This window comes from Erinaceus europaeus, chromosome X, assembly GCF_950295315.1.
Source record: "Erinaceus europaeus chromosome X, mEriEur2.1, whole genome shotgun sequence".
Classification (NCBI taxonomy): Eukaryota; Metazoa; Chordata; class Mammalia; order Eulipotyphla; family Erinaceidae; genus Erinaceus; species Erinaceus europaeus.
The window spans coordinates 60,852,097-60,864,530 of record NC_080185.1 but is presented as its reverse complement, the minus strand read 5'-3'; the positions used below and the strand labels follow the sequence as shown (position 1 = coordinate 60,864,530).

The 12,434-nt window shown below is 39.2% G+C and overlaps 1 protein-coding gene and 1 long non-coding RNA gene across 2 annotated transcripts in view; both read right to left on the bottom strand.

Annotated features, from left to right (window-relative positions):
* LOC132535862 (uncharacterized) overlaps nucleotides 1-12,434 on the bottom strand; it is a 794,128-nt gene that overhangs the window by 457,416 nt on the left and 324,278 nt on the right. The window lies entirely within an intron of this gene.
* LOC103125578 (thymosin beta-15A) lies at nucleotides 929-3,905 on the bottom strand. The gene is made up of 3 exons (XM_007536384.3): nucleotides 3,770-3,905; nucleotides 2,286-2,390; nucleotides 929-1,365 (listed from the first exon to the last, which is right to left on the bottom strand). The coding sequence occupies exons 2-3, from the start codon at nucleotides 2,383-2,385 to the stop codon at nucleotides 1,328-1,330; spliced, it is 138 nt and encodes a 45-aa protein (XP_007536446.1). The 5' UTR covers nucleotides 2,386-2,390; nucleotides 3,770-3,905; the 3' UTR covers nucleotides 929-1,327.

Genomic DNA, 12,434 nt, shown 5'->3' with positions numbered 1-12,434 from the left:
ATGTGTTTTTTATTTTAGTGAAGGAGCTAGGGTTGAATGAGGAAGGAGGCAGGAGATGCTTACTAACGCACTGTGCTAAGCATGTCACATCTTCTGTTAATCATAAACTTAGATATCTAGCACCTGCTTATGACCTGCAACACTAAACCTCTGGTCTCATTCATATCCTGAATAGAATTCACTGTCTTGATACAAGTATTTTTGGTATTCTTAAGTGACCATAAGCAGCATGTGCTGAACTGTTTCTCTCTTACCATAATAATAATAATAATAATAATAATAATAATAATAATATACTGAAGCTCTTACTCCTCATATTACTAAATCTATAGATAGGGTATTTAGCAGGTAATTGAGACTAATTGAAATAATAAAATTTGGGCCCTAATTTGATAGAATTGTGACCTTAAAGGAGAAGGCAGACTACAGATCTCTCCCCACCAAGTGAGGAAATAACAAGAAAGTGGTCAACAAACTCCAGTACTGATGGACCTCAATCTATGATACTTATTTACTGCCATCAGGATTAAAGATAATGTTCTTATTTGGTTTATATGAATAGTTCATAAATCAGACCTTAGTAGTGATGGGATTAAAAATGGATTTTGGTTAGAAAATTACCAAAATACACCCACATTCCAATCATTCTTAGAATATTGAGCTTCCCATTAGTGACCTTTAAGAGAACATAATCCATATGTTCTCTTTGCCCAAAGTTCTCTATCTCTGTGAGTCCAGCTCTCTGGAAAAAGCACCTAGCATATCCACATCATGATCCATTTGATATGGATATAAAACAACCAGTTTCTTGCTATTAATCTGTAAAAGTGGCTTTCCTACAACCATTTTGTTTAGCTTAAAAATGTACCCTTGTATGCTTTTCATTCCTTAGAAGACCACCCACCAGAAAGAACCACAGGAGTCACAGTATCATTATTACATTTTTTCATTTTATCACTACATTAGAAATGAGGAAAAAAAAACTGTGAAATTACAAATGCATATCACTTCATGAAAATCATGGAGCAATGGAGACATCACAAAATTACACAATCACCATTCCACAAAATGAAAAGTGGCTAACCCTTTGAGAGTACAAGGGATTATACATTAAAAGGTCAATGATAGTGAGATTATTGGCAGCATCTGTTAGCTGGAATTCACACAACAATAGAAAATTTAAATATGAATGTAGGGAAAAACTAACTACTCCTGGCCTCTCAGTCAGGGGGTACGGGTGAGCAGGCACCAGATGCTTAAACCATCTACATCACATGAAGAAAAAGGCTCCAAACTAAGACATTGCTTTTGGAAGGAGATCCTCATTTTATGATGTTTGGACACACTCTTTCTCCTGCTGGATAGCTAGGGAAACAAACACAAGAAAACAAATCATTAACGGGGAATATCCTAAAATTGAGTTCAGTTTCTTCCAAAGATATTGTTGCCAAGTCATGGAAGGCTGCCATGCCTACTTTAATTTTCGAATGCCAAGGCACATATAATAGGTGTTCACAGAAGGATATTTGTGCCTAACTAAACATTCACTAGAATCCACTTCAGTTGTGTTTTTCCCATTATGTAGGTAGATTTACCCTGTTGCTGTTTATTTATTTATTTTACTGCAGATAATGGTGAGACTGAAGGCCAACTGATGCATTTCTTCAGATTCATCTATTTCACTACAATTAAGAAGTCATATTCTCTATGATAGCTTTACCTAATTTTGAAACAATACTGCTGACATAACAAAATGTGCCTTTTGGCTTGCCCTATTTCCAGCAGACTTTAAGTCAGCAAAGCAAAATTGATCCCTCAGTCTCTGGGAGAGCTAAGCATATCCAACATTTAAACTGGTTTCCCCACCTAAACTTGTTCTCAAGAAAAAAAGCCAAAAGCACAGTTTTACAAGGCTATTCTGGTAGAAGATAAATGTTCCAAATTACTATATTTAGAAAACTGCCATGTAACTTAAAAAAATTAAAAATTAAAAAAAATCCTAAAAGGTCACTAATGGGAAGCTCAATATTCTAAGAATGATTGGAATGTGGGTGCATTTTGGTAATTTTCTAACCAAAATCCATTTTTAATCCCATCACTACTAAGGTCTGATTTATGAACTATTCATATAAACCACATAAGAACATTATCTTTACACATCTCCTTAAATATAGAGGTTTAAATAGTCTTATCCATGGCAAAATTTACTACAAGCTTTTAATTAATGCATTTATTGACTACCACTACTGTTTGTCTCAATTAGTAAGCCCTTATAATTGACTTACTTTCTTTCGAGGGAAGGGTGTTTTTTTCTTCAGTATTGGTTTTCTTCAGTTTTGATCTATCAAACTTTTCCACTTCAGACAAATCAGGTTTATCACTCATCTTGACTAAAAATGAGGAAAAAAGTAACATCATCAATTAAAAAAATTAATTGGTAGAACTATTATCAGACTATGAAGTAACAACTAAAATATTCACATTTAATATAAACGTGTTTTTACTTGCTGATTTTCAACAAGAAAATAGCATACATCTTAGAAAAGCCATGTTTAATTAAAATAGCTTAATTTAACCTTATAATCACATCTTTATTTGTAAACACTACCATGAATTCAGGATGTACTAGAAATCAAGATGCTCTAGAAATCCAGAGTCAATATGTCTGACTCTTAAAATTACAGCAAAGGTAAAATGGAGGTGATAGAAGCACAAGAGCTGACAGAGGCAGAAGAAAAAATAACTGGGTTTAACCAGCTTATGATTTAACGACAAGAGAGAGCATTAGCTGGACATTTTCACTTTGTGTTCAATTACTTTGGCAGGGTACATTTTTTGAGGGAGTAGCACATAAATAGTTTTGCATAACTTGTACTGTTCCCCCACACACACAATTTATTTGTCCCAGGTCAGCATACAGGACAGCTACAATAAAAGAGAGATTATACCCAGTCATTAACCAGATACAGTCTTTCAGCACTGGGTTGTAAGACCTCTTAGAAGGCATAGCTTATTCTGAACAATGAACTTAGAAACTTCGACAAAACAGAACAAACCCAATAGAGTTGATTGATTTTTCACCATGGTTTATCTTCAAGGAAAGAGGGGAGGCGATGAAGATAGGAAATTACGTGCCCCGTGACCATTTCGGGTTTGTCCAGAGGAGACAATAGCAGACCCTAGAGACTAGCAAACAGAGCTATCATGCGCGTGCCTGGCCCCACCCAGTTAGGGTGAGGCACATCTGATGTCCAGGGTAGAGTAAAAAGGTCCCCAAGCAGACTTCCTTTAGTCGAGGTCACCCTAAAGCGCTCCTTAGATGAGAGATCTGCCACCAGATTCCAGCGGTAAAAAAAAAAAAAAAAAAAAAAAAACAGACCTCAATTATGAATATTAATAGGAATGGGCTCATAGGCCAGACTATCTGGAGCAGTTTGCTCACATTTAAGAAGTTCCATCCTCATCAGGCACCCATCGGTGACGGGAGGGGAAAAAAGATGTCCATACTGAGGGCCTTGGAGCTCTTTGTCCGTCAGCCCAGTGGACGGGCCGCTGTGGGACCACCGCCCACCCCGGGGCTCCAGGGATCTGGGATCCATCCGGAAAGGGATCCACCGCGCGCCGGGCTAAAGGCAGCGCGCTCCAGACAAAGGCGCAGATTCCCTCCCGGCCCCAGTCCCACCAGCCCTCCACTTCCCGGAACCCGGGCACACCCATCCAAGGGCAGCAGTGCTCTCTCGTCCTGGGTGGCCGGGGCCGCAGCGCTCACCTGGAGGTCTGAAGGGTAAGGCAGGCGGCCGGCGAAAAGGAGCGAGAGAGGGAGAAGTCGTGCTCAAGGTACACTGCAACCGAACCGAGCTCAGCCTTCCCGCGCCAATCCTGGTAGTTATAGAACATGGGATCGGCCCCGCCCCTCCCCTCTCATTGGCCGGAGCTTCCCAGCTCTGCCTCCCTTCCCGCCCCGCCCCCACCTAACAGCACCGCCCCCAGTCCGCAGTCTCTGCTCAAATCTGAACCCCGCCCCCCAGCAACTAGGTCTGGATGATGTCATACCACACCCCGCCCCTTCAAGCTCATCTCATCTCTGATTGCCTGGAGGTAGGCCTGCAGACCTTTTGTCCTGAAGGCCCACTTCCCTTCTTTTGGAGAATACTCATTAATCCACCATAATTGGGGGTTTCTACTATAAGCAGACACTTCTTGTCCAGTTATCTTTGGACGACTGAGTTTCTGAGGCTAAACTTAAGGATCTCCAGTCAGGCTCTCTCAGCTTTTTACAGCCACAAGAGCTTGTTTGTGTAAGACGTGACCAACAATGGTTTGCAAGCAGTGGTCAGTATTGTCTGTTCTAATCCTTTAACAGCTCAAGAGGGGGTACCAGGATCATTCACATTCACAGCTGGGCATTTGTATATCAGTGTTCTCCTATGTAAAAGTTCCATTTCTTTATTATTATTCTCTCAGTGAACATGATTGTAGTCAGGTTAGGGTGATCAGAGAGAATGTATTATTCATATTTGTCTCCAATCCTGTGCATTTTTGTTTGGCCCAGAAGAGACAATAGATGGACTGTGGCTTGAATAAATCTATGACAGAACAGAATTTTTGGACAGCAGCACCACCCAGTGTCTGTCAAGGGAGAAAAGCAAGAGAGTTACTTGAAAGGACATAATAATTGAGGTCATTTTCTGGATACTTATTGAGAATCTTAGAGAGTTAAGTAGAAGAAGGCCTTAGTTTGCACTCCATATTTTCCATTATGGCTCATGTATGGTGGTAGAAACCTACACTGATCATCAGTCACGTCACAGAATTTCTCAAGACTTCTTCACCTCCCTTCACACCATTTTCTTTGCTCTTAGACCTGTTATGTCAGTTTGAGACTTTTGTATGTTTGTTGGTTAAACTTTCACATGAGAAAGCTCACTCATTTAACAAATAGTGTTTATCCATTTTAGATTTTCGCAGGCAATACCTTCAATTCTCCAAGCACTAAGAGTAAACACTATATCTCATTCCAGGGTATTAACCTGGGAATAACAAAAACACTTACTCGAAGAGATTGGAAACAACCTAGTTGCCCAACAATAGCAAGAGATAAAAGAGCTGTGGCAAATATACTCAGTGGAATACTACTTATATATTAAAAGATAGGTATGGACATTATGTAATGCCCATAGAATAAGTCAAACAATAAGACTTAACGACTATTAACATCTATGCAGCCAATGAGGGACTATCAAATTATGTCAAACATCTACTAAAAGAGGTATGAAAATACACTGATAACAACAAAATGGAGTAGGAAACTTTAACACTCCACTCTCTCAAATAGACGGATCATCCAGGCAGAGAATTGATAAAGACAAAATAGACTTAAACAAAGAGATGGACAGTCTAGACGTATTGGGTAACTTCAGAATCCATTACTCCAAGAAACTGGAATGTAGATTATTTTCAAATTCACATAGATCTCAAGGTTAGACTATATGTTAGGCCACAAAGATAGTGTCAGTATATTCAAGATAATTGAAATCATCCTATGAATCTTCTCAGATCATAGTGGAATTAAACTAGCATTCAACAACAAACAGAAAGTTAGAAAAAAGTCTCAAGGGGGTTGGGCAGTAGCGCAGCAGGTTAAGTGTATGTGGCACGAAGCTCAAGGACCGGCTTAAGGATCCGGGTTCCAGCCCTGGCTCCACATCTGCAGGGGGCCGCTTCAAAGGCTGTGAAGCAGGTCTTCAGGTGTCTCTTTCTCCCCCTCTCTGTCTTCCCCTCCTCTCTCCATTTCTCTCTGTCCTATTCAACAACGACGACATCAATAACAACAATAATAACTACAACAACAATAAAACAAGGGCAACAAAAGAGAAAATAATAAAAAAACAAAAAAGTAAAAGTTTTGAAATATGGAAATTCAATAGTACACTGCTTGACTACTGCTGGGTCAAAGGAGATTAAGGAAGAAATTAAAATATTCCTGGAAACAAATGAAAAATTTTTTAATTTTTATTTATTTTTTTTTATTTAAAATTTTTATATTATCTTTATTTATTAATTTATTGGATAGAGACATCCAGAAATTGAGAGGAGGAGGGAGGCTAGAGAGGGAGAGAGACAGAAAGACACCTGCAGATCTGCTTCACCACTCACAAAGCTTTCCCCCTGCAGGTGGGGACCAGGGGCTCGAACCCGGGTCCTTGTGCACTGTAGCATGTGCACTCAACCAGGTGCGCCACCACTGGGCCCCACAAATGAAAATTAATATATGAGCTATCAAAGCATTCAGGTCACAGCTAAGGCAATAAGAGGAAAAATTCATAGGCACAGAGTCACGTATTAGAAAACAATAAAAAGATCAAATAAATAACTTGACTGCACACCTCAAGAAGTTAGAAGAAGAGCAAAGGAAACCTAAAGCAGGCAGAAAAAGAGAAATAATAGAGCAAAATAAATAACATCAAAAAGTAAAAACAACAGAAAAAGATCAATGAAGCTAAGTATTGGTTCTTTGCAAGCGTAAAGAAAATTGACAAACCCTTGAGCAGATTCATTACAAAAGGGGAAAAGACCCAAATAAATAGGATTTTAAGAGGAGATATCATAATAGACATGAAGCTTCTATGAACAATACCAAACTAGTGAACCTGGAAGAGATGGAAGAGTTCCTAGAAGCATATAACCTTCCAAAACTGAATGAGGAGGAACTAGAAAACATGAATAGATCAGCAATGGCCTAGGAACAGACTTTGAGAACCACATAACAAAATAGTCCAAGCCCAGATGGTTTTATAAAATAAATCTACAAAACATTTAAGGAAAGGCTAATAACCATACTTATTTATTATTATAATTATTTTATTAGTGATTTAATATTGGTTTACAAAATTATGAGATAACAGGGGGACAATTCTACATTGTTCCCACCACTAGAGTTCTGTGTCCCCATTCCTTCCATTGGAAACTATCCTGGTTCTCCCAAGGTCACAGATATGGGTTGACTATTCTTTCTAAAATTATCTGTCTATATATATTCTTTGCCCATTTTTTCTGTGGACTTGCCTTCTCTTCCTAAGTCACACTTACACTTATTACTACTTCCAATTGTCTTTCCTTTTTTCCTTCTTCTCTCTCTGGATCCCAATTAGGTTTCAGAATATTCTTGTCATCTTCCCTTAACATTACTCCCCATCTCTGGGAGTATGGACCAAAATTCTTTTTGGGGTGCAGAAGGAAGGAAATCTGGCTTCTATAATTCCTTCTCTACTAGACATGAACATTGAATTGTCAGGTAGATCCAAGTCTGTTTCTATCTTTCCCTACCGGGGTAGAGGTCTCAAGATGTGATGTTCTGGGACACCATTGTGAGGTCATCTGTTCAGAGAGTACAGGATGGTATCATAGTAGCATCTGTGACTTGGTGTCTGAAAGGAAGTTAAAATATGAAGCAGGAAAAAATGTTTAATGAACAGAAACCAGAAAATAGGAATAGAACAGATAAGAATAAGGGTTTTAGGATGATAAGAAGCTAGGATGTCTATTTTAGGTATGTTCTTTGGGCCCCAATACCTGTATACATTTTAAGTATCAAGAACACAGGAATACTACCACCTTCTATGAAGTCAACATCACCCTTTTGATACCAAAAGTGAAGACACAAAAATAAAACTATAGTTTGATACCACTGATGAGTACATCAATAGATGCTAAGATATTAAATAAAATTCTAGCCAACCAGATACAATAGTTCATTAAAAATATTGTTTATAATGACCACGTGAGATTTATCCCAAGGATTCAAGGCTCATCCAGTTATGTAAATCAATAAATGTATTCCACCACATCATCAAAAGGAAAACCTAAAACTACATGATTGTTCCAATAAGTGTAGAGAAAGCCTTTGACAAATTCTTAACACTTTCATGACCAAAACACTACAAAAATGGGAATAGGTGGAAAATTCCTAAATCCAGTTGATTCTACAGTAAGCCTACAGCCAGCATCATCTCAATGGCAAGAAACTGAAAGCATGTCCATTTAGATCAGGTACTAGATATGGCTACCCACTGCCACCATTAACATTTGATATAGTGTTGAAAAACCTCCCTGATCCAGCTTTCTAGTCTCATTTCCAACTCTGACACCATCTTCCCAGACAATACCTTTAACCCATCTGCGTGTTAGCTGTTGGGCTCAGGCCAAAGTTAGTAAAGTCATGGGTCCCTTGGAATATAACTAAAATAGAACTACCAGCTTTTTCCAAATGAAGACACCCTATCTCATCTGTTATATTCTTGTCTTTAGATTCCTGATTATTAAACAATTTATTCTGCTTTATATATTAGTACTTTTTCAGCCAAGAAATTGCAGATGCTACCATTATGGCAACCTGACCTCCCTGGACAGACAGCTTCATCAATGTATCCTGGAACCCCACCTCTCCAGAGACTTGTCCCAATACGGAAAGATAGAAACAGGCTGGGAGTATGGATCGACCTGCCAAGACCCATGTTCAGTGGAGAAGCAATCACAGAAGCCAGAACTTTCAGCTTCTGCACCTCATAATGATCCTGTGTCCATAATCCCAGAAGGATAAAGAATAGGAAAGCTGGGGAGTCAGGCGGTTAAGTGCACATGGCGCAAGCACAAAGACTGGAGTAAGGATCCAGGTTCGAGCCCCCGGCTCCCCACCTGCAGGGGAGTCACTTCACAGGCAGTGAAGCAGGTCTGCAGGTGTCTATCTTCGCCCCCCCGTCTTCCCCTCCTCTCTCCATTTCTCTCTGTCCTATCCAACAACGATGCCATCAATAATAACTATAACAATAAAACAATGGCAAAAAAGGGGAATAAATAAATATTAAATTTTTTTTTAAAGAATAGAAAAGCTTCCACTGGAGGGGATACAGAACTCCGGTGGTAGGAATTGTATGGAATCATACCCCTCTTTTCCAACGGACTTGTGGGTCATTATTAAATCAGCAAAAAGTATTAAAAAATATCACCCCATCTCTAAGACCTTGGGAGAACTGCGGGTGTTATGGCTGTGGAAGGAGGGACATGATTTTGATGGTGGGCATGGTGTGGAACTATGCCTCTATTATCTTTCCATTTTGTAAATCACCATTAAATCACTAGTGAAAATGAAGAAAACAAAGAAGTTGATACACACACACACGAATACTTACTCAGGTGTAAGAAAAGATGAAATCTTGCCTTTGCAACAATATGGATGGAACTAAAGGGGATTATGCTAATTGAAATAAGCCAGAAGAGAATGTCAAATGCTTGATGATTTTACTTTTATTTGAGATATAAAGAAACAAAGCAAGGAAACAACAAAGTCAAAGGGAAACAACTACTTAGACTCTGATTGCAGAACTGAGGTCACCAAAAGGAGAAGAAGAGGAGTGGTTGTAAAGGTTGAAATGATCCAGTAGATTTGTGGCAGTAGGTTATTGGGTGGTGGACATGGTGTGGTACAAAAATAAGTGCAATGAGCCCCCACGGTAACCCTGGAGGTGAAAAAAAAAAAAAGAGGGAACCTTCCAGTGGAGGGGACAGGATACAGAACTCTGGTGGTGGGAATTGTATGGAATTGTACCTCTCTTAAACCACAGTTTTGTCAATCATTATTAAATCACTAATAAAAAAAAAGAAATTGCTGAAATTTAAAAATGATTTTTAAAAGTGGGTGATCAGTAGGGCACCAATGTAAAAACCCTGTGGTGAAGGGGAGGGTGGCCATTGGGCTTCCCAGCACAGCGGGGTTGGGGGGACGGGGGTGGGTGGTGGGGATGGGACACAGTCTTTTGGTGGTGGGAGTGGTGTTTATGTACAAACCTATTAAAGTGTAAACATATAAACCACTATTTAATTAATATGAGAGGCGAAAAACTGATGATATGTCTAGAACTTCTTAAAAAAAATAAGTGCAAAAAACAAGAGACATACTTGGAAATGCTACATGAATCACGTATAAATTAAAAGAGTTGAAATTAGAACACAGAAATAACTACTGCCAACTAGGTTTTAAAAGACACACTATTCAATTAAAAAAGACCATGTTTCAGGCCCAGGACGTGGGGGAGTGAATAAAGTACTGGACTCTAAAAATTGAGGTCCCAAGTTTGATCCTTATGTGAAAGAGTGATGTTCTGATTCTTTTTCTCATTAATACATATTTTGGGTATATTCTTTATTTGTTTACTAGAGAGACAGCCAGAAATCAAGAGGGAAGGGGGTGATATAGAGGGAGAAAACAGAGACACCTGAAACACTGCTTCACTACTCATGAAGCTTTCCCCATGCAGGTGGAGACGGGCTCAAACCCAGGTCCTTGCACATTGTAATGTGTGAACAGCCAGGTGTGCTACTATCCAGCCCCAATATATATTTTTTTCAAAATGGACAAATACCTTGCAAAAGTGTTTCACAAAAATGAAAATTTTTAATGTGCAAAAGACATAAAAATGCTCTACATCATTAGAAATCAATAAAATTGTAAGATGTCATTTAAAGTATTTTACTTGTTTATCTATTTACTCACCTTGGGTATAGACAAAGGGAAATTGAGAAGGGTGGAGGAGATAGAGAGTGAAAAGATGGAGAAAGACCTGCAACACTGCTTCACCACTTGTGTAGATTCCCTCCTGCAGGTGGGGACTAGGGGTTTGAACCTCTGTCCTTGTATACTGAATCAGGTGATTATGCTGACAAAAAAAAAAAATGAAGTCTGATAATACCAAATGTTGGCCAGCAGGTGGGGCAATGGAGACTTAACCAATGTAAGCAGAGGCATATCACTGATAAAATGTATTAGAAACAGGCATCACTGCTCCGCGGGGGCACAACCGGCTAAGCACACATAGTGCAAGGACCTGGGTTCTAGTCTTTGCTCCGTACCCTCAGAGGGGGATGCTTCACCTGTGGTGAAGCAGTTTGGCAGGTGTCTACCTTTCTTCCTGTTTCCTCCTCCTCTCTCATCTCTCTGTCAGTGATTGAAGAAACAGAAAAGAAAAAAAAATGACCACCAGGAGTGATGGTTCATAGTGGTGGTACCGAGCACCAGCAATAACCCTGGAGGAAAAATAAAAATAATAACAAATTTAAAAAAAAGAAAAGTTAGGCATCATCTTGTAATGTTGAACATACCCATACCCAATAAACCAACTATTTCAATTTGTTAAATGTTCAGGCAAAATCTCTATTTATGTACAGTACCCTAAATATTAATGCGGGACTATTTTGCAATGGTCTACACCTGAGAACAACCAGAATCCTAATCACAGTTATCTTGGATTAATGTATGTATCTTCATATAACTACATACAAAATAGTAAGTATGAAATAACCAAACAACAATGAGCTACATAACTGTTCAAATGGCAAAATTTCAGAACATTAACAACACTAAATGATAGAAGTGAAGATATGGACAACAGAAACTTTATTTTTTAAACATTTGTTTTTATTTATTACACACTAGGAAAAGGGAATTTTACATAAGAGGGATAAAGACATAAAGAGGAACTTCAGGCATGCAAGTCACAGTAGAAATTCTCAGACAATGCTGGTTGAAATGCATATAGTACAACCACATTGGAGGGAAAATGGGCAATTGTTATAAAAATTAGTATGTTTACCTTACAACCTAGTAATTGTGTTCTGTTGGTACTATGTGTAAGCCTGATAGAGCTTAGGGAGAACCACCCCCGTCCTTGGATGGAGGTCTGAGAAGATAACCTCTTGGTAAGTCTCTCTCAACCGAGGTGAGCAAAAGGGGGTAAACTCAGACTTGGTTCTTTCCTTCTTGACTCTCAGGCCCACAGAAACCCCAGTACTTCCCTCCATTAACTGCAGGCCACATGGCCGCAGATCCACTCATTCAAAGTCACCTTCTGATCACAGAAGAACACACCTTATCACACACTTCATCACACACCTCAGACCCCAGACAAGAGAAATTCCAAACTATATGGCTTTTTGATATCCATCTTCTTTCTGTCTCACCCTACGGGTTTAACCCCTATGCTTCTCTCAGATACCTTTGGATAATTAAGTTGCTTGTGTCATGGAGAATAACTGTCTTGTATCTCATTAATTCCTGTCATACCAGCCCCCTACCTTAGGGGCATGCCTACCATTAAGAAACCTGTAATTTCTGACATATTTCAACAATAATTCCCTTCGTTGCTTTTCTATTTAACTCGTGTCCACTTTGCTAATAAACGGATTCTACGGATTCTAGGGTTCTATAGATTCTAGGCACGCTAAGAGTCCCCTGGTGTCTTTTACTTCGTGTCACCCCTGTCATGAGCGAGAAAGAACCAGTCCGTTACCTTTCCCCTGGAGATCACCCCACCAGAGAGAGACCCCGAAAGTGTTCCTTCTTGATATTTATCTCAAGGATAAATAAACCGGCACGTGGATAT